Source organism: Calidris pugnax, unplaced genomic scaffold (genome assembly GCF_001431845.1).
Source record: "Calidris pugnax isolate Ruff unplaced genomic scaffold, ASM143184v1 scaffold18, whole genome shotgun sequence".
NCBI lineage: Eukaryota > Metazoa > Chordata > Aves > Charadriiformes > Scolopacidae > Calidris > Calidris pugnax.
In genome coordinates, this window is record NW_015090812.1 from 8,304,894 (window position 1) to 8,327,134 (window position 22,241).

At 48.0% G+C, this 22,241-nt stretch overlaps 2 protein-coding genes across 2 annotated transcripts in view; one reads left to right on the plus strand and one right to left on the minus strand.

The window, feature by feature from the left end:
* Positions 1–8,817, plus strand: LRRC41 (leucine rich repeat containing 41). The gene is made up of 10 exons (XM_014939262.1): positions 1–251; positions 341–427; positions 1,001–1,071; positions 1,883–3,047; positions 3,470–3,715; positions 4,548–4,712; positions 5,056–5,154; positions 5,643–5,765; positions 6,699–6,774; positions 7,986–8,817. The coding sequence occupies exons 1-10, from the start codon at positions 161–163 to the stop codon at positions 8,218–8,220; spliced, it is 2,358 nt and encodes a 785-aa protein (XP_014794748.1). The 5' UTR covers positions 1–160; the 3' UTR covers positions 8,221–8,817.
* RAD54L (RAD54-like (S. cerevisiae)) overlaps positions 8,481–22,241 on the minus strand; it is a 20,630-nt gene continuing 6,869 nt past the window's right edge. The window contains exons 7-18 of the mRNA XM_014939263.1: positions 21,480–21,768; positions 20,822–20,946; positions 18,880–19,030; positions 17,229–17,355; positions 15,074–15,148; positions 14,503–14,633; positions 14,285–14,395; positions 14,024–14,147; positions 13,631–13,709; positions 13,356–13,535; positions 11,534–11,697; positions 8,481–9,839 (exon numbers count right to left, since the gene is read on the minus strand). Coding sequence (XP_014794749.1) covers positions 9,638–9,839; positions 11,534–11,697; positions 13,356–13,535; positions 13,631–13,709; positions 14,024–14,147; positions 14,285–14,395; positions 14,503–14,633; positions 15,074–15,148; positions 17,229–17,355; positions 18,880–19,030; positions 20,822–20,946; positions 21,480–21,768 — 1,758 coding nt within the window. The 3' untranslated portion in view covers positions 8,481–9,637. The remainder of the gene's footprint in view (positions 9,840–11,533; positions 11,698–13,355; positions 13,536–13,630; positions 13,710–14,023; positions 14,148–14,284; positions 14,396–14,502; positions 14,634–15,073; positions 15,149–17,228; positions 17,356–18,879; positions 19,031–20,821; positions 20,947–21,479; positions 21,769–22,241) is intronic.

The following is a 22,241-nucleotide window of genomic DNA, read 5'->3' on the forward strand; positions in this document are numbered from 1 at the left end:
CTTAGCGTGGCTGCCGCCGCCGGCCCCGCTCGACGCGACCTCCCCAATATGGCCGCCCGCTCCCCCCAAAATGGCGGCGGCGGCGCGCGGGCGGGAGAAGGGGTTGTCCTTCCCCAAGATGGCGGCGGCGCGGCGGCGCTGAGCGGCGGGGGCGATAGCGATGGCGGCGGAGGGGGGTCCAGGCAGCCTCTTGGCGCTGAGCGCGGCGGCGGTGAGCCGCAGCATGGGGGCCCTGGAGCGGGACGTCTGGGGTAAGGCGGGGGCGGCGCGGGGGGTGGTGGGGCGGCGGGGCCCGGGGCCTGCCCGCACCCTGCCGCCCTCTCCCTCTGGCTCTCCGCAGCGCTGCCTGGGCACCTCCTGCGGGGGCTCCTGCCGCTTCTCACCGTCTTCCGACTCGAACGGGCCGAGGGCGCCGCGCGGAGAGCAGGTGACACCCGCGGGGACGGCGACAAAGCCTTGGGAGGGGGGTGGGAGGAAGGAGCCCCCCAAAACTGACTGGGGTGGACAAACACCCACCACCACCACACACACTGCGGGGGGGGGACCCCCGACCTGGAGAGGTGACCCCACACCAGAGGGACCCCCAGGTAGAGAGAGGAACCCACACGGGAGGGTCAATTCCCTCCAGGCTAGAAATGGGAGGGGATGAACCCCTCTTCTAAGGGAGTGACACCCCCCGGAGTGCAGTCACCAGCATCAGAGGTGGCCTGGCCACCCCCCAACATCCAAACCTCCCGTACCCAGAGAGGGTTCACACAGTGGCATGGACCCTGCTGTGACTCTGCGCCTTTCAAGGACCAACAAAACCTGCCATTTTTTATCTCCCGTCCTTTAAAAGGCGGTGGTCCCCCCACTTTGCCACAAAGCACCCCCCTTTTGCTGCAGGGGTCTGGGCCTGCCCCCTCCACAAGGGCTGCCCCTCGTCTGCCTCACACCTCTGCGAGCTCCGGGATGGGGAGAAGGGGGGGAAAGCGCCTGGCTGATGAATTGTCATCCCCAGGCCTCTCGACGCAGCCCATCTGGCGCAAGCTGTGGGACGACGTGATGAAAACCAGGCCGCCCAACTCGGAGGTGAGGAAACGCTGCCGGCGGGACAAGGGGGAACAACCCCAGCTTTCTTCCACGAGGTTTCCTTTTGAAGCCTGACGGTGCTGCCGGCCACATCTGAGCCATTGCTGGCTCTTGGTTATAAGCGTTCCTAGAGCTCCGGACCAAGGCACGACCCTGGGATTATACAATCTTTTTGGGAAATGGGGCTCACAGAAGGAAGCGTAGTGTACAGCCACACCCTTCATCTCACAACAGCGAGTTGGCGAAAGGAGAAATGCTCTCTTTGGAGATGTAACAGGGAAACAGGATAAAAACAGAATCTTATATCATGCTTACACCTACACTGGCAAAAAAAAACTTGCTGATGTCTTAGAAAGCACTAGAAAAATACTTAAGAGAGTGAGTTTGGAAGAATGATTTTACATGGGAAAACTGGAGCAGCTGCATTGATTCAGCATCGCAAAAGAATTTGTTAACAGCCAACTTAATCACAGCCTATAAATAGACACTTGGGAAGAAAACTCCTAATGATGTGGTTTGTAATAGGCAAAAATGTAGCTGAGCTTCAGACCACAGAATGTGCTTTAATTAGGCCAAAAGCAGGATGAAGAGATAGCGATGAGAGTAACTAATTTTTTCCAACAAACACAATGAGGAAGGATGTTGAGATCTAGGAAGGGAATCTCAATTGCACTAACAGTAGGTGGTTTTGGTACCAACTTAGCAATAATTTAACTTAAAAAGTATGCAAAAAATTGTGGCTGGCTTTTTGTTAACACGGCCCTGTTGAATAGTTTTTACCCTGTTTGACTCTAAGGTAATTTAATTGCAGAATATAACCTGTTGGAGGAAGAAGTTCCTTGAAACGTTCTTCTCAAACGTTCTTCACGGCGTCTTGGATGTTTCCTCTGACTGGCGTCTCAACGACCGGCACTTCTCCCCACTGCTCCACAGCTCCCCGCACGTGTCCCAGCTCACCCTCTGCAACATGCTGCAGGGCGCGGTGGAGCTGGCAGCCGAGCACAACCAGAAAGTGCTCGAAAACCTGGCTGTCTCCCTGCGGATCCTGAAGTTCCAGCACCTCCTCTCCTCCGACCAGTCCATCAGGCGGTCGCTGGTTTTACTTCTCCACCGGCTGATTCACCACGGCTCCGTCAGCCAAGTGTCCATGTATTCCTGGCCTGTTCCCGACACGGTTCTGCTCGTTCTCATTTTGAGCATGAGCGCTGGGTTCTGGCGCTCGGGAAACGCCCTGGCGTATCACAGCAGCCCGTGTGGCCTTTGCAGAGAGGAGGACAAAGCCCAAAGCCAGGGGTCAGCGCAAGAGCAATCGGAGAGGGGACATTGCAACAAGAGGGAGCGGAGCGATGGTGAGGACCAGAAGGGCTCCCCCAGGGCCCAGCAGGAGGATGGTGCGGAGGCCAACGGATGCAGGGCCAACCCTTGCCTGAACTCTGTCCTCTCTGGACCAAGAAGTCCTCTGCAAAACCAAGCGTGTGAGGAGTCCAGCAGCAAGGTGCCTTGTGGCCACACCAGCATTCAGGGAGGGTCTTCTCCTCGTTGCATCTCAGAGCAGCTGTCCTGTCACCCTGTTCTTCGAAAGACACGCAGGCGGCTGAAATCTGCGGCGGGGAGGAAACGTCGCTGCCTCAGACGAAGCAGGGGACCACATGCTGACCCAGAAGACCTGTATGATTTTGTTTTTACTGTCGCTAGAGAGGATAATTCAGGGTTACTCGACAAAAACACCACCACAGAGGGAGAAAACACTGAGAACTGGACTGGTTCCTCCCCAGGATCTCCATGCACTGGCCATGCTGGCTGTAAGAAAAGAGGAGGACCTGCTGGGATCTTTTCTCTGAAAGCTGCTCACCGCTTCCGAAGCGTGTCCACTCTGGAATTGTTCTCCATTCCTTTGACTGGGGAGACGTGTCGGACTCTGAGTAACCTGCTGAGCTCCTGGGTGTCTTTAGAGAACTTGGTTCTGTCTTACAACGGTTAGTGGTATGAACAGCTTGCTTTCTTCCAGCATTGATCTAACGGTCTGACTTACTGCTCAGGTTTACCCTGATTTTATTTTTACTGGAATGGGTATTGTTAAGAGTATTGGTGCCTGATCTTGAGAATGGCATCAGTAGAGATGGTTAATGAGAGTGAGGGTTTGTTTGAGGGAGAGAATGGGGTCCTCCTGCTGCAGAACAGCCCCAGGCCTTGTGCTTAAATGCAGGGTGAAGGGAAGAGCCAGATCTCCCTCTCCTGTGTACACTGTCAGTGTTGTAGCTTAAGAACATGTAGATATAACAATCTGTGAGTTTAGCCTTTGGCGTAGGTTGTCTGGCTGTTGGTGCAGCTCCAGCTGAGTGTGCGGTGGTGCCTGTACAGGCACATCTAACACCTTTCTGTACAAATGCTGTTCCAGGCCTGGGTGCTAACATCTTCTGCATCCTCTTGGGGCTCCGGGCCCTCTCCCGCCGCTCCGACTGCCACCTCCGCGTGGTGCGTGTCAGCGACGTCTTCTCCCACATGCCGTGCATGGAGCTCGTTCGCTGCATCCTGAGCGCCTTTCCCCAGCTCCACACGCTCTCCATCAGCTTCGACCTCAAAAACCAGCTGGAAGGGAACAGGCCAGAGGGGAATCCAGCCTGCAGCGAGGCAGAAATCCCAGGTAGGAGTCATCATTCTGAGCAATGGCCAGGACTTGGCAAGCAGATTTGAACTCTATGTTGTTACAGCGGGGTGTAATTAAGCAATTACGGCCTCACCTTTCTGATTTAGATGGTGTTGCAGTTTGTCATTTCTAGTTTGTGACATGCTCTGTGGAGCCTGAGTCTTAGACAAAGTGTTTTGTTGCTCTACCCCAACCTGCTGCAACATCAGCTTTGTCCAGGGCCAGTCGTATCCCGCAGTGACTGGCCACGCAGCCCACAGATCTGTAGATTGCTTGGGAGCTCATGCTTTGTCCATCCTGTTGTCTGTGAGGCTCTAAGCTTTAGATGGAGTTTTCAGCATAGGGGAAGTATCTCTTGATCATCACAACAGCCCAGGTGATGGCAAAGCAGTTTCCAAATCCCTGGATTACAGTCTAGGAACTTCAGCAGCGTCTTCTCAGCCCACAGGTCTCATTGTCCTTGAATGACCTGAAAGGCAGGAAGCAAAGCTTGAGCAGGTACAGAGGGGGGTCAGTGAAGAGCTGTGCTCTGGGAAGACACTGACTGGTTTGTGCATAAAGGGTGACCTTTTCTCAAGCATTGTTTCAGTGCTAGAATACCGTAGAAACTGGTGGCCGTGTGGTCTGGCAGGGGTCCTGAAAGAAGCCTTAAGTGGTCTATGTTACTGTAGGTCTGAGTTGCCACAGAGCTCTGTGAGGCAGGGTGTGTCGCATAGGTACTTTCTGCCAACGTAAATGATAGTCCTGTCAGACACATGGACTTCCTGCTTGCTCCAAGACCTAGCTCCAGACCAAGCTCTTTGACTGTTCTTTGTTTTCCTTCCCTTAGAGAGCTGCCTGGAGCAGCTGGAGATCCGATTCCCCAGGGAACCTCTGCACACCATGTTCCTGTTGCCCGTGCTCAAAGCGTCAAAGTCCCTCCAGCAGTTGTCCCTTGACAGCGCCACACTGCCCTGTCCTCAGGAGCTGGGGCTCCTTTTGGAGGCGCTCAAAGGTACTCTGCTAACCTGTAGGTAGCACCACTGTGACACGCAGAGTAGTTTCCTTGCTGTGATCTTCCATCCTTTAGCATGAAGCCAGCTCAGGTGGGTCAGTTTCTTCAGTGTGGACATCCTGAAATCTCCCAAGAAAAGGAAATGGGTGTCAGCCATCCCACTTTCCGTGCTGAGCATATGAATGGTTCTGCACAGCAGGTTGGTTCATTTTTAATTACCCACAATCCAGCAGAAATTACCCACAGTCCAACTCAGTTTCTGGGCGTTAGCTGGTAGTTGGGTCAGGGTCTTTTTATCCCAAGGCGGAACAGTACTTTAACTGAGAACTTGTTTTGCTTTTAGAGTGTAATCCAAATTTGAAGAAAGTGAGCTTTCATGATATGAACCTGGCTGAGCACCAGAAAGAAGTTCTGCTTTTGCTTCAGGATCCTGTCCTGCAAGGTACAGCAGACTCCTGGGTGCTGTTGCTTGGAAAGGTGCTGCAGGTGGCTGCTTTTGGCTGATGTTTAAGAGGTGATCTTCAAGCGTGTAAGGTTTAGCCAAGTGTCACTGTCCCTGGAGCAGATCTGTAGCTGTTGGCAGAGTGGGAATGTGTCTGGTTCTTTGTGCCAGCGGGGCAGGGAGAGGAGCAGCTGCAAAGCTGGTGTGTGCTGAAGGGAACAGTCCGTAGTCTTGGCTATAAAACAAAGATTTTTAACCTGCAGAGCACATCAGCCTTTAACTGGGTCAGCTGGCAAAGCCACTTCCCTGGTGTCATCTCTGCTCTCTTCCTGTGACAGAGCCGTGGTGCTGTTGTACGCAACCCACCGCTGGGGAAGCTTTGTTCTTGTGGCTGGATTAGGGGCTGGAGCTGTCTGCAGGATGTAATTAGGGAGTAATGAAGCACGTAGGGAGTACTAACACGTACTGTCAATCCATTTCTTCCGCAGAAATCACATTTTCCTTCTGCCGGCTGTTTGAAAGCTCTACTACTGAGTTTTTGTCGGACATAATCAATACAGTGAAAAGAAATTCATCTCTGAAGAGCCTCAAACTGCCTGGGAATCGCCTCGGTGCGTACTGGGGTTGTTGCTATGGGACCTTGACCTTAGACCAGCTCTCTTGGAGATAGCTTTGGGGTTGGAGTTAGGACCATTGCTAGCTGGTGACCTTTGTGCTGAACTTAACACGTGTGTGAACAGAGCGGATTTAGATCACAAATTAATGAGCACTGAGTTCATTTTTGAAAGGTAGAATTTCAGTTGCATTCAGCAATGTACCAAGAGCCCAGGTGCTGCCTGGGCATTACAGCTGCTTTTCTCTGCAGCAAAAGCAAGTATCAGCGGGACTCTAGATTTCACTGAACGCTGATGGGCTTCTTCAGACCCTTTAACAGGATCAGATCCAGCAGCAGAAGCACTGTCTCTCATTCAGAGGCATTCAGAGGTTTTGCCCAAGTTTGGGCATTTTGTGCCTTAAAAGCTGTTGGCAGCCACTGAAGGGATAGGAACAAGTAAAGGAAAGGTTTGTGTCAAAGAAGCGGAACTGAATTTACAGAAATTATAGGCTTTTTGGATCACAGGCCAAGTAGAAATGTTTGAGAAATTAATTTCAGGTAAATCCAGAATATTCTTTTCTGTTCTTTTAACGAAATGAAAGAGGGAAGCTTGGTGTCACCTAAAATACACCGAATTTCTAAGGTTTGTGTTTAACCCTGTGCTTTTGGCCATTTTTAAAACAAAGCTCTTCATATTGACTGCTCAAAACAAAAGCAGGATTTTTCTAGTGAAACGATCTGCCCTATCAGCAAATGTTTCCATTGCCTTAAACACTGTGTTCAGGGGGGTGAACTTGCTCTAGGCCACTGAGGGTGCAGAGATGAGCTCTTTTGCTGCATGCGCATGTGTACAGCCTCCTTTCTGCACCATTATCCCAGCCCTGTGGCCTTTTAAATATTTAAGACAGTTCCCAGTTTGCACCTAACACCCGCATTTCTCCCCTCTTAGGGAATCACAGGCTGGTTGCCCTTGCGGACATTTTCTCCAAAGATTCCTCCTCTTCTCTTTGCCAGCTGGATGTCAGGTATTGTGCTGCTCTGAACACACGAATTTCTTGTTTGGGGAGGGCCAGAGCTGAACTGGGCTGGGACGGCAGGAGAAGCCTGAACATGGTTTTGTTCCTTCCTCAAGGGAACCTGTGCCCAAGAAAAGCTTATAGAATGCTGCAGCAGGCACATAAAACCTCAGGGACCTCCATATCTCTGAGGGATCTCACTGTCCCTTTTAGAAATGCGTCAAGCTCGGTCTTAAAAGTAGCTTTGGTTTGCTGCTCCCTTGGGAGGCTGCTGCAAGCCCTTCCTGTGCTGTAGGTTAGAACTGACATCCTTACATGCTGATTTCTCAGGGATCAGTGTGAATAGCTTTGTTCCCACTGCCCTGGGATAGGGAGAGAATGCTCTCGGTGCTCCTGTCAGATCCTGTGAATGCCTCTGCATTCTTTTCTATCATCTTTGGTTTTCAGCCTGAACTGCTGCTCTCTCCTTGAGCATGAATGGCCATAAAGACAGGCAGTGACCTTCATGGGTGACATTTCTGCAGTACTACTACTGACTCTTGATTTCGACTCCCCCTTCTTTACATCCTAAGGGTTCTCAGGTTGCTGAGAATACACAGGTTTGACCGTTTATTTAACCACGGCCACTCCTTCAGCAGCCTTGAGTCCTGGATCTGTACATAACTGGTATTGTGCCTCTCACAAGGTTAAGTCCACTATGCAACTTCGTATTTATTCACACATCTACACAGGGAAAAGGACCTTTTAATCTCCTAGAAACGCTGGGGGCCTAACACGTGCTCCCCAGCTTTTCTCAGAAGGAAAAGGTAAAGGGACACTGCTGATGACTGCACTGGGTCACCTGCATTTTAAGGCCATGGCTAGGTCTACTCAAGTTACTAGTAAGGAGGCCAGAAGGAGTTTAACTTATCATTGGTTACCACCAGTTTTAAAAAGCTTTCAGCCCTTCATACTGGAGTTTAACTTATATCATTGGTTACCACCATAGTTTTAAAAAGCTTTCAGCCCTTCATACTGCTGTGATTCAGTTTTATTTTTCATCAAAACTAACAGACTACTCCCGCTTTGTATTGCTGAAGGAAGTTGTACTTTGCATTGAAAAACCCTCAACTACCTGCCCAGGCATCTATTAGAAGGAACAGTAATTTAAATTGCTCAAATTATAGCCTAGACTCTTAATGACTTTTTTTTTTGTTGTTGTTGTTCCTTTCCCTGGAAAGCTCAAATTGCATCAAACCTGATGGGCTCCTGGAGTTCACAAAGAAGCTGGAAGGCCACATCCAGCAGAGAGGGGGACAGATTCAATTCACACACCTGCGCCTCTTCCAAAATTGGCTGGACCAGGATGCTGAGACAGCTCAAGAAGCCCTTCGGCGTCTCAAAGCTGTGTGCAGTGTGGTCAACGACTCCTGGGACTCATCCCAGGCCTTTGCTGACTACATCAGTGTCATGTGATGGATGCAGCAGCAGGAGAAAATGGCCAGTAAAATTTATTTCACAGCACAGATGGGGTTTTCTTCCCCTGGTTCAAGCAGGGTACAGCTGGTTCTGTCACTTTTCTGTTCATTTGAAGAAGGGGTACCACCATGAAGTGACACACAAGGCCGTGTGGGTCAAGGGTTGTGTTTCCAGGTGATCTAATTCTACCATCTTCTCAGTTTGAATATTTTAAGTGAGACAGATATCAAAAGAACTTCTGTGACTTCCTGCAGATCTCTGGACAAGCAGTTATTTATTTCACTAGGTGGTGTTACAGATGTCGTGTTGTTTCAGCCAATATCTCATCAGTAACTATCTCCATCGCTGGAGAGACTCAGAAGCTGTCTGGTTGTGGTCCTTGGCAGCCAGCTCTAGGTGGCTTGCTTTTGAGCAGGGGTGTTGGACAATATGACCTTGAGGTCCCTTCCAACTTCAACCATTCTGTGAAATAAGAACGCCTCCCTCCACTCAAAGGGAGTGGAAAACAAGCTAAAAAAGCCTCCAGCCTTGACCTTTTATATTTGGAAAATTTTACTTTATACAAAAAAAATAAAATAATTCTTTATGTACCAAGTCGCCTGCTGTTTATTTACAATCATTTATCAGGGCATTTGGGACAAGAATTCTCACCCTTCTCCAATATCTATAGTCATTTTTCAGGGGTTTTGAATAGTTTGTTCTTTTGTAACATTTTTATAATAAAAATATAATTAAGACCCATAATGTACTAAAGTGTGAATTTCATTACTGGCTTGTAGTATGATCTAATTAAAACACTGCTAGATCAGGGGATCCTGCCCATAACAAAGCAAGTGGTTTTAGAAATGGAGTTACCTTAATAGAGCCTGATTTCCTACTGTATCCATGATCTTTCAGGCCAGATGTTCAACATAAAAGCTGAAAATTTTTGTCCCTTGTACAAATCCTCTTGTTCCTGAGTAATCAGCATGGTGCACATTTCACAACAGAAATGGATCCTGCAAGTTCCTGATCAGCAGCTGTAAGCCATAGCTGTCAAGGAAAAAAACAGGACTCTGCACATCAAGTGCTGTAAAACTGCAGGTTTAACTTAAACCTGGAGACAGAACTTGGCTGAGCAGAAGGCACAGACGCCAGCAGCATGAGAACCAGCGCTGACTCTGATCAAGCACACAAGGTCCAGCTACTCCCAGTTCCCAAAGGGCTGTTTTTCAGGCACACAATACAACAGCAGAGACAAAGCCACTGACTCCTTGCTGCTGCAGTCGACTGACCTCTCAGAAACCACGCTGCTCTGCTGCCGTGCATCAATCCAGCACGTACAGCTGCCCACCGCCCCTTTCCTTGAAAGGGATTAACGTGGGGTGGGCTGCCAGGACAGCCCGCCCTTGCCCCCACAGGGGACGGTAACCTGTTAGGGAATCCCTCGCTGCTCCTCGTGGGAGTGGTGATGAAAAGCGAAGGTGACAGCAGCATCCCAGGCAGCCTTCAGCACGGAGTCCTGCAGCCCCCGCTTGTCGGCACAGTGGTTCCACTGGGAGAGGTCAGAGGTGCAGTCGGAGCCCTCGGGAGGGGGCCGAACCTGGTGGCCGTTCACACAGCGACGACACTTGATCCTGGAACAGAGTGAGGGCAAGGTCAGTCCAGGCTCCTCCACTTCTTTAGTGTACGGGTTATTTAAAAATCCATCCGTTTGGATTAACTCCCCTTCACCTGCAACACTGGCACTTGGGATTTTCAGACACCTAGAGTACTGTGTGCAGGTCTGGAGCCCTCAATATAAGAAGGACATGGACCTGATGGAGCGGGTCCAGAGGAGGGCCACAAGGATGATCAGGGGGATGGAGCACCTCTGCTACGAGGACAGGCTGAGGGAGCTGGGGTTGTTCAGCCTGGAGAAGAGGAGGCTCCAGGGAGAACTAATAGCAGCCTTCCAGTACCTGAAGGGAGCCTACAGGAAGGCTGGGGAGAGCCTGTTTAGAAAGGCCTGTAGTGACAGGACGAGGGGCAATGGCTTTAAGCTGGAGGGGAACAGATTTAGACTGGAGATGAGGAGAGGGTTCTTCACTGTGAGGGTGGTGGAGCACTGGAACAAGTTGCCCAGGGAGGTGGTTGAGGCCCCATCCCTGGAGATATTCAAGGAGAGGCTCGACGAGGCCCTGGGCAACCTGGTCTAGTTGGGGGTGTCCCTGCTGACTGCGGGGAGGTCGGACTAGATGAACTTTGGAGGTCCCTTCCGGCCTGGGCAATTCTATGATTCTATGATTGGATTCATTATTACATTTCATGTAAACACAACCACCTTCTGGCATGTGCAACATAAGGAATGAGTCTCACATTTTGGAAACCCTGAGGTTCTGTTTGGAATGGTGCTCCCCCTCCACATTTACCCATGTAGGAATGGTCCAGCAGGACCCAGGGGAAGTTCAGGAGGATTTTCCCCTGGAAGATGGTGTTTACAGCAGGTCTCAAGCAAACACCCCCACTGCTAACACACTCTTAGCACCGTGTCAGGCTTCCTGAGTTCAAGAGAGCACACCATGCTCCAAAACCGCTCCATCCTGGCTCCCACCATGGCCACCAGGTTGTGCTCAGGCTGTTTTGGAGATGCCCTACTGAGCTGCCACATAAGGAGACAAAGAGTGGCAGCAGCAGCCCTGCCAGCAAAGCTTGTTGCCATGCAGACAAGATACCTACAGAGAGCTAAGCTTTGAGTCAGCTTAAAATTAATCCTCCTCACTTCTTGCCTGAACTAAGAGTCTTAACTTTCACAGTGAAGCATTTTCCTGCACTCCCTGTCCTCTTTCTGCTGGCTACAATACCACAGGTCTCAGGGGTAGGGGAGAAGGGCAGGCAATGGAGAAGAGGATTCTTTTAGTCCCCAGAACAGCACTTGGATTGACCTCATGAATTCTTCACAGATATAGAAGCCCTGGCAGTAAAAGCAGCTCAAGTTTGTGTGGAGATCACAAACCACCAGGAAGCCAGCAGCAAGGAAGGACCAAGTTGGGCTCCACCAATTTGAACAGCTCTGATCAATTTTTCTCTCTTCATTAGCTGCAATACTTCACAGCCTCCAAACACAGGCAGCACCAAGATAGTTTGCTCACTTGTCCAGCCAGCACAGCTTTTTTTAAGACAACAGAAAGGAAGGACAGCAAGGACGTGCTCAGCTCCAGAAGCAGAGACACTTGAGGCCCTCTCATTCTGAGCTTCCTCCTGCTGCCTGAGGAACCCCTGAATCAGTAGACAAAACCTCGGAGGACTTTTTTTTGCTGACCCCATCCATTAAGTCAATCAGTGTACTCACTTGTCGTGGGTGTCACTGGTGGTGGTCTCATTCAGCGTGAAGAGCTCCTTCAGCTCCCCGAGTGAGAAGTGCCTTTCTACATCCTGCTCTTCATCCACTACGCAGCTGCTGAGGGCCTTCTTGTGGGTCTGGCGTTGGAATATATTCTCCTCTATGGTCCCCGTCTAGAGGAGAGAGAGTCAGAGATGAAGCACAGTTGGGACACTGGTGTTGAAGGAGCACTACATTGGGACAGTGTGGCAGATCAAATGGCAGTAAGCTGTCAGGACCACTTAGTGCCTTGCCAGACCAGTACAGATGACAGGCAAGTGTCATCTCCAACCATGTCCCATTTGGCTGCTGATCTAACCCAACTCTGCTTCTCTTGTCTTTCACTGAGGCTACAGGAGTGGATCCAACAGAGATATGGATGAGGAAGAGGTGGAACTGCCACCTGTATGTGACCTGGAGCTCACACAGCGCGCCAGGTTGTGCTGACAGGAAGGAAAGGAGCTGAGCAGCTATAGCCACTCCCTGCCAAAAAAACCACCCAAACACAACCTCTCCCAAAAAACAGCAACAAGGGCTAGCCCTGGGTGACACCACCATCAGCGGTATTTGCTGGTTCACCCACACACAGATCAATCCCACCCACTGTCTGGAGGGAGATGACTACTTCTAGAACAGATGTGCAGAAAGCCCAGTATGCTGCATTCTTATGGCAAAAATCTAAGAGCAAAATGTCTGTATTACATTTGTTTGCAAAACAAAGGAGGGTGGTGATTAGTCATGTTTTGCAGACTGGTTTGGTTTGCTTGTTCTAAAAGCCAAGGGCTTCCCTGCTTCCAGGTGCAGCCACATCAGAGAAGTGGAAAGAACATCTGTTTTGTCAAAGTAAAATAATCGTTGATAAAGGAACACAAGCTTACCAAAAAACCTCAGAAAAAATCCACACAACAACGAATCATAGAAGCATAGAATCGTCTAGGTTGGAAGGGACCTTAAAGATCACCTAATCCAACCATCAACCTAAGTCTGACAAAAAAATAAATAAGAAATAAAAATCACTAAACCATATTCCTGAGGACCATGTCAACCCATATTTTGAACACCTCCAGGGATGGTGCCTGAACCACTTCCCCAGGCAGTCCATTCCAATGCTTGATAACCCTTTCGGTGAAGAAATATTTCCTAATATCCAATCTAAACCTCCCCTGGCGCAACTTCAACAACAACAACAACAAAAACACCATCACAAACCCCACAGTCTGAACTAATGAGGTGAAGGGAGCAAGGGCCAAGAGGGGACATTTCTGAGCAATAATCACCACCAGCACTGCTGGACAAAGCATTACAGTAGCCTAAAAGCTTCATTCTTTTCCTTTACAGAGCAGTTACCCCACCTGCTAACTGGTAGCCCCGTTCCAAAAGCTGCTCTAATTCTGGGAACACAGTTGCGGTTTATTAAGTACACCTACACCCAATCAAAACAGACTGCAGCCAGACTGAAAAATAACAACTTTGGCATCAGACGCCCCACAAAATCAAAGAAGTCAGACGCCTAAATGACTTCAAAGGAATATCTTATCTGGAAAGCTACAGCTATTTCCATTTCTCAGAAACAAGTCACCATTAGAAGCCAAGGCTTGCAGTAATGACCCTCCAGGTTGAACCTTCATGGCTTTCCACAGCAACACATCTAAGGGTAGGAAGCAGTTACGTTCCAATCCATTCCGGTCACTGACACAAAAGGGAATTCCCCTTCTGGTCCCAATCACAGCAGCTGCAGTCTGGGCTGGCACCAAGAACTCCATGTTGAGGAGGTGAGAGGAGTAAGACTCACTGAAAGCAGTCGATAGATGTAGCACGTCTTCTTCTGGCCATCGCGCCACACACGAGCCATGGCCTGCTCATCATTAGCTGGATTCCAGTCCGGGTCAAACATAACCAGTCTGTTAGCTCCGATCAAATTCAAACCGCAGCCACCTGCTTTGCTGCTTAACATGAAGATAAACTCAGGGCTCTGTGAAAAAAAAAAAGCAGGTTTGGATTAAACTACGGAGGCAGCCATACTTTTACTGGCAGGAGAGCTGCTCACATCTGGCAAGTTCTGCTCACCGAGGCGCTGTTGAATCGCTCCACAACCTTTGCTCTCTTCTTAATGGACATGGTGCCATCCAGCCGGACATATAAATACCTAGAATATACAGGGTTTACTACAATCAGACTGCTGCGACCTTTAGAGCATCCTACTTAAAAGCAAAAAAATCTCTCACAAACAGCCTTGTAACAAGGGCTTTAGGAGCCTTTGCAGAGGGACAGAGCTTTTCTGCTGAGTGACCCCAGTAGCCAGAGCACAAGCTACATTAGTTCCAACTCAGGAACATCTAAGGTAAAAGACAAGAGCACAAGTTCCTGCTGACAGAAACTTTAAAAATAGCCAGTTTCTTTTACAGTGTAAGCTGCAAGTACAGTCTTGCAGGATTAAACAAATGAAGCCCAAAGACAAACCTCCTGTTCCTGCAGAGCTTTTCAAATAGGTCCAGTGTCTGAGTGTAGTTAGACACTAAAACCACCTTGTCGTTACTGGTGCTTTTTGTAACAGCAAGGATGTAGTCCAACACCAGCATCTTTCCTGTATAAAAAGGAAAGAAAGAAGAAAGCTAAAGCAGAAGTTCCCAAATTCCAGACCCTGCAGAGGCACTTGATAAGATACAGTCTCATGGCTGCCTCTCTTAAGCAGCACATTTGTGCTGTTAAGTTCCATGGTACCTGAAAGCTGGGGTTCCACAGATTTGGTGCTGTAGCCAGCAGGGAACAAGTCCAGGGCTCCCATAAAACCTTCTTCCTCTTCCACACACTTATCATAGATAAGAGCAGGGTCTGGAGAACAAACAGAGCTCAGACTGTGGAGTGCACAAGGGAAACCAAAAAAGTCCCCCCACCAACAGTGCAAAGCCCAAAGGCATTGCACCAGTGGAACAACTCACGATTGCAGAGCTTCTTCAGGGAAGTGATGGAAGAGAGAGATGACACACTGATTTTGCCCTCCTTCAGCTCCTCCACAGGCTTGGCTTGCTTCAGGAAGTTCTTATACAGCTCAGCCTGCAGAGGTGTCAGCCTGAAACAGAACAAGAGCTCTGCAGTCTCAGCTTGTCCCCAAACCAACCCCATCCTTCCTCCTCCATCTACACGTTGCATTCCATTTATCTCCAGTGCTCAATTCTTTAGCTGCAGCACAGACAGCCTAGAACTGCCTCCAAAGCTGATGGGTAGAGCTTTGATATATCAGCCCAGAGCTGGAAGAAGAGAACCTTGCAGATACTCTGCACGGCTCAGGGCTCTGCTGTACACAGCTTCCCAGAGCACACCAGTTGGCTGGCAGAACCACCAGTTGTGCATTGCCCATCCCTGCTTCAGAAGGAAAAACAACATATTGCCAATGGCTGCAATCTCTTTCCTAGAGGGAGGCAGTCACCATAAGCACTTGCAACTTTTTAGTCCTTCCTGTTGCTCCTCCCTTTTCCCAGGCACTGTACAAGCTTTTGGGCTTTTTGGTACCTGCAGCAGACCACCTGCTCTATCTTCACTGGCAGGTATTTGGAGAGGATGTCTGAAGTTCTTCGGATTAAACACCTGCAGAGAAAGAAATGAAAATCAGATGCTGGGATGACATCAAGACCTTGTTTTATCACTATTATTCCTCATGAGCTCACCACAAAACCCCTTGATAATTGATCTCCAAAGTATGTGACAGTCTAACACAGGGCAAAGGCCAGACACCCACCTTCTCTGGCTCTGCCAGCCTGTGCTACGGAACCCAATATAACTCCCTGTCTTTGTGAGGCTTCCAAATTTGGTTCATGAGATCTGGAGAGATCAGGCATGATCCCACCTAACAGAGTCCAACCCCTTATGGGAGAAACTCAGCCCTTCCTCAGACTACCAACAGCATTCTCAACTTTAGCCACAACAGATCAATGGCACAGACAGCAAAGAAGGACAGGATTTAACTACCACAAAGTATGGACATAATCCAAAGTACAAGCATGAAACTCCCCAAGCAATAACTTAATAGCCACCCTCAGCCAAGATGGGTTCATTGTGTGGCCCAAGATTTCAGCCAAGGGTGTATACCCTTTGGGGCTCTAGAAATGCCCCATGGAGCAGTTCTACAACACTTTAGAAAAGGGATGGACTGGAAAAAGCGCTGAACTGAGCAACCACAACGAGGTGCAGAAACCCAGTTCTGCCAGGAAACACTGAAAATATGGTGTTATGAAACATATAGAAGAAAGACAGCAGGGATATACGACAGCCCCAAAATATGTCAAAGGCTGCTAAAGAAAGGAATAATCTGGTCTCCAAACCCATAAGCAGTAGGATGAAAAGTAACAGGCTTAAACTGTAGTAAGGAAGATTTATGTTACACATTAAGAGCATTTTCTAACTGCAAAGACAGTGATGCCCTGGAAAAGGTGTCCTGGGGAATTTGTTTTCAGGGCTGAGCGGGGGTTAAGTAAGGGATGATTTAAGTCTAACACCTTCTACCTTGGGACAGCAAGATGGATTAGACACCTTCTCCAGGGCCCTTCCAGCCTTACGCCTATGATGCCATATATCTTTGCATCACTGCTTCATTTGTAATTCCTATCAAATTCAACCGATTCATCTGTTACTACTTATGTGTTTCACCTTCCCTATTTATGTATCATGACTGTTACACAATATAGGACACAGCCAGGCACAAGCACTCCTGAACACACGTTTTACACCTCTTTTCCATCAACTATAAAAAGGAATAAATGCACTTCAAGAAGGAATAAGCTCTTTCCCTCCCTTTTCTTTCTCTTAGGCTTCTGCAAGCTGACCTGAGTCAAGGTCAGGGCTGTCTCTATAGAGCGGTTGTACTCAGTGTGAAATTTGATTTACCATGACTATGAAACTGCAGGATCGTATTTGTGATGGTTGCAAAAGTTCAGATTAGGAAAAAGAAGTGAAGATACCAGCAATGCTGAGAATTCAAAAGAGTCTCTAATAAGAGTTCTTATAGAGAGACAAGTGATTGCCAGCAGGTGCAATGAATTGCTTGTATTCAAAAACAGAAAAGAAACCAGGTTTAAATAAATACCAAAAATCAACCAAAGAGAAGACAGACAGCATTTTTTGTCACAGAGGTGCTTCTTCGGATCAAAAGTCACATCTCTGACGCTAGTAGTCTAATCCCATTAGCCCTACAGAGCCACCACAGCTATGGAAGTGTGAGCAGGACTCCTTTGTGACTTGGGCAACCAACAGCAGAACTAAACAACACTCCTTATACTCATTCTGTCTGCCACTCAACATCTGGGCTGGATGGATCTCAAGTCTGACACAGTCTACACTGTAGTTATGTTAACACAAATAAAAGGATGCTGCCTGACTCTTCAGATCCCAGGAGAAAACAGAAAAATAAGAGTCAAACAATGATTCAGTATCTGAGTACATTTACTTGGATGTGGCTGCAACTGACTGTGCCATGTCAATGTGCTATTTTTCAGACTAAAGCTACATATTATGTAAATTTCTTAGGCAATAAATACTTGTACAATCTCCTGCTGAACGGACGTAACTGGCAAAAGAATTCATTACAGCTCTAACTGTAATTTGGAAAGATACCAGCGTACGCCAGGGGTTTATGCAAAAGCTTTGCAAAGAGAAGAGTGATGAAGTTCACCTGTTCACGATGCTGATCAGCTCTTTAAGCCTCTCTTCTCCTTTGTGTCTCTCAGCTTCACTTGCATCCGCATCTCTGCCTTTCAAGATGGGAATTTCAAAGTGTCTCTTAAATTCCTGTGCAGTACCTGTACAAAACAGAAGTGAAAAGGTGACAGTTACTACCAAATAAGCTTTGATCAGTACCCCACAACCCCAGTTACAATACCAAAAGCACAGGGCCCAGCAGGTAAAACAAATTCTTTCCCTGACAGTACAATTTGTTTTCCTTTCTGGCCAGAAAAGATTCAAACACTAGGCAGACAAATCTATACAACAGAAAATCATTTTGTACTCCAACAACAATGCACTGCCAAAGGTCATACAATTTTAGTTAAACCTGAGTCCAGTCAGGCATGTACTGTTTATGCTTACATTCCAGATATACTTTTACTCCCAGATTTTGTCCTTGCAAACAGCAGCACAGGAATTAGGTGTGCCTGTTCCAAAATTATCTGTAATCAGTTGCTTATTACTGGTCACAGGCTGAAAGTGGAAAAAATGACTACTGCACGCATGCAGCTTTGTTGGCAATAGTTACAGTATCAATTTCATCTCAGAGAGACCGAACTGGAAGTACAGGGAGACTACTCTCGCCCAAAGTACAGGTCAAGAGGGCAGGGGAAATTACATCAGCTCCCTGCAATAACTACCCAAAATTGAAGCACATGGAAAAAGCAAATGTAGAACATCTACCATCCCTTCCTGTCCTTTTCTTAAGAAATGCTGGGGGCAGAACAGCTGAACAGAGCTCAAATAATGCTTATAAGACCAAGAATCTGATTAATGGTGTTTAACTAAGGTTGTGTGTGCACTAGAATTAATGAGAAGCCTCTTGGACTGGATGCTCAACAATCTGAGACAAACACAGGTGACAAGTTACAGCAACAAGGAAATGATTTACAGATTGGTTTATTTTCGCTCCTCGACATAAAAAATGACCTCTCTTGACAAAGACAAGCTGTTCTACACTGGAAAGCAGCAGACCTGCTCCTAAACCAGTGACGTAGGAGAGGACACAAAGATACTTTGCTTTCAAAACAAAAGCCGAGCTTGCAGACATAAGTAGAGCATAGGAGCCAGAGACAGAACATTTCAATCTGCTACACCACCAGTTGTGGAAGGTGTTTGATCCTGAAAACTCACACTGATCAGTGCCTCTCCTCCAGACTCTTTTCTTTCTATCTCAGATGAGGTTAACTGCATACATGCAGGCCTCCATTGCCTTAAAACACATGAGCAGTCTTAACTACAAATGCTAGACATCACTCTCAGCTTTCTCTCAGATTATCTGAAAGTAGGTTGCAGACTTGCCAGAAATTCAGGCTTTGTTGACTAACTCTGAGTGTTGTACCTTGTTGCACTTTACCTTGATAATGAATTCCCCTTCCAAGACACCTGTTAGAAGACTGGTATACTTTAAATTACAATCTTCTTGAAACAGAGCTCTGGTGACATACAGCTTCTCCAACAGGGAACCCTGATCTAGCCTCTGGATATAAATGGAAGGAGAGCAAGTCTCCAGCCTCTACATGACCTTTCCTCTCAGCCAGGGGAGGCCTTGCCAGCAACTTCCCCCCCACCCTCATACCTCTCACACATTCACATCTTACCTAGGATGCCTGAGTTGACGAAGTGCACCAGGCTGAAATATTCAAGCAGGTCATTCTGAATGGGGGTGCCTGAGATAAGGACTCGTCGAGGCGTATTTAAGCTGTTGAGAGCCTGGTATGTTTGGTTTTCAGAGTTCTTCAGTCTATGGCCCTTTGAAAAAAAGAAAAAAGGAATGAAGCTGATAAATCCAGTGGCCTTGATGGGAAGCAGCCTGGAGATCCTCATCAAGACTGATATGCTATATCTTCCACAAGCCATCTCACCACTTTCCCCATTTCTGGTAGTGGACTAAGTGTCACGTGTATTCAACAGTCGTGACACACTTATTTCAAAGGCAAGAATCTGGTGAGAAGCCATTACGTGAGGAAGCGTGATGTTACAAGCTTCCCAGACCAGGAACATCTGAGTCACACCCGGGCAAGAGGGCCTACCATGAAAATAACAACCACCACATGGTCTAACTTGAAGAACTGCTTCCTGTTCAAAGATGGGGACGTTTTCAGCTGCTAACACTAGGCACTGTAACAGTGCATCACCCAACGTCAAGATAACAAGCCATTCAGACCACCTATATCCAGGATTGTCACACCTTGGCACACTAATAAAAAGAGGTTCTGCACATCTTACAGGGGTAATCTGAATACAGGCCCCATTTCCCATGCCTGGGAATAGCAACTTTATCAGCACCTGAGTGCTAAGCTGTAGGACAAAACCTAAGTGATGAGATGCTTTTTACAAGCTTCAGCCCACTGCAGAGCAGAATATTTACTGGGAATGTATGGAAGACACAAGGACAAGGACTCACATTGCCAGTATCCCTAGTTGCTGACCCCATCCCAGGGGCACCGAGACGTGTGGGTAGTCCCTGCCTCAGAGGATAAAAGGCAGATGGGAGTTATACTTGTGAGGATGCCTCCTCTTTTTAAGCTCCTCTCAGCAAATACAAACCCAAACCACTGGGTGGCACCACTATCTAACCAATACCCTCTAACTGGCAGCAGAGGACACCTCAACAGTTGCTGAGGCCCTCAGATTGATCATTTCAAGAAGTCAGAGGGTATTTGTTTTATTTTGTCCTTCAGAGCATCTCTGGCTCTCAGTACCTATAATCACAAATACAGGACAATAAATGAAAAAACAACTCCATTTTAGCCACGTGAAAGCAGAGCTTGACAACCCAGGCTCAACAAAGCTAGATCCACCAGTCAGCGAACAGAAGGTCAAGCCAGGCCTGTCTCTTCTTCAAAAGTGGCACGTGAGGTAACTCCTCACGCAGCTCTCCTACCTCTGCCCCAAGCAAGAGGCTACAAAAGGGAGTCCTGCCATAGGAGAGCCCTTCAAACTCCCCCACGAGCACAGAACAAGATGGCCAAATAAAACAGCTGACAGTAGCCAACACTACACACAAAAGGACACTGAATCGTTGAGGTCGGGACAGACCTCAGGAGTTTCCAGCCCAATCTCTTGCTCAGAACAGAGACGAGTTAAAAAATTACTGGGCAGAACATAAGGCCAGGCCAAACAGAAAGTCACCTCTCATTTAGCAAAGACAGACACAAACAGATGAAAACCAAATCGGTGAGCCAGGGTGCTACCATCCCAACAGAGTGAGGCCTCTTTCAGAGTCAAAGGTGGTAGCGGACCTCCTTTCTGCTACATATTTGACATTGAGAAGACCCTAGTAGATGTCCCAGGGACCTACAAAGTGGCCACCACCCAGATTTTCTTTGTATCTCAGCTCCTGAAAGCACCCCCTCTTGTTCAGGCTCACCCAGTACAGATGAGCAAATTGCCCAGAGCCTCTCAAACACCAGAATCGGTGCTGTTTACAGCTAAACCTTGTTTCCCACTGACCTCCCCTCTTTTAAGAAAACAGAGCCATTTTTGCCTAGATCTCAAGAACATATTAGGACCAGATGCTCCATAAAGATTCCTCTGTACCTCATCACATATGACCAGCCCAACACTGCCCTTCTGTAAAGCCTCGGCGTGGAGTCGGAAGGTCTCATAGGAGATGATCAGGATGGGCGAAGGCACTCGCAGGCCACGCTGGTTCATAAAGCCAACTGCAGATGGAAAGGGGAAAAGGTCAAAGAAGGATGAGGAAAACTAATAGAAAAGGGTTCAAGCCCTGTAGTCAAAACGGAAAGTTAAAAGAAGGATGAGGAAAACTATTAGAAAAGGGTTCAAGCCCTGTAGTCAAAACTTCTACCTTAAAAATCTAAGAAAATCTGTCTGTTTCAATTACTCTGCAGTATCCCTTCCACCCACGTATACCCATGCTCCCTTCTCCACGACTCTCCCCATTTCCATCCCCCTCCCATCTCTGCCCACTCCTTTCCTCTTGTCTGGCTGGAGCAAAAAAAGAGGCACGGGGACTGCCCTAACTTAAGCACATGACTGGACTTCGTTATTCCAAAAGATTAACTATTACCAAACATGCAAGGGCCTGATCTAAACATGTTAATGGAGAGACTTTCATCAGTCTCCAGAGCTCTAATGACAGTTCAGATGTTCGCATCAGCTGCTGCAGTCTTCTTCCAATGCCAACATTTTGACCTAAGACAGCCAACCACACTGTTTGCAAGCATTTCTGTACCTAGTTTACGGTCAATTTCTTCTTTGGAGCCTCCATCAATGGCCAGCGGCTGGATCCTTCCCCCCAGCCATTTCTCTACTTCATTGTACCAGTTTCTCACCAGGCTGGAGGGAGACACCACCATGGCTTTCTCTATTTCAGGCTTGCAGTCTGGACTTTGCCGGAGAAGCGTCCACATGAGCGTGATGCACTGCAGGGTTTTGCCCAGCCCCATTTCGTCTGCCATGATACAGCCATGACTCCCAGGGATCCGCCGGCTCGTCACACAGTCCCAGAGGAATTTCACTCCCTGCCAAAAAATTGTTCTCTCAGAGCAGGACGGGGACATCAGCAGAATGACAACTTCATTACAGCTTCATTACCGCAATGCAAAGGAACTGATAGTACAACAAACTGTATAGTACATCCCCGGGGACAAACACTATTCTAATGAGACAGGGGGAAATCACCCAAGACGCAGCTAAAATACAGCCACATCTGTTTTGGAACAACATTATGGTGCCCACACCTACCTCATAACGTGCATGAAATCTTACTACATTTTAACTGTACAATTATAACTACCTTCCTGACATGAATTCCCAGAAATTTCTACCCTTGGCCGCATTAGATAGGCCCAGGCCAGCAGCTAACCTGCATCAATCGCTGCAAACAGGTTAATCATCATAACAGCACCCAATTAGGTAGGTTTAAAAACACAGAATCATACAGTGAGGAGAATTGTTCCTGCTGCCTGATTAACTGCCAGAATACCCTCAGCAG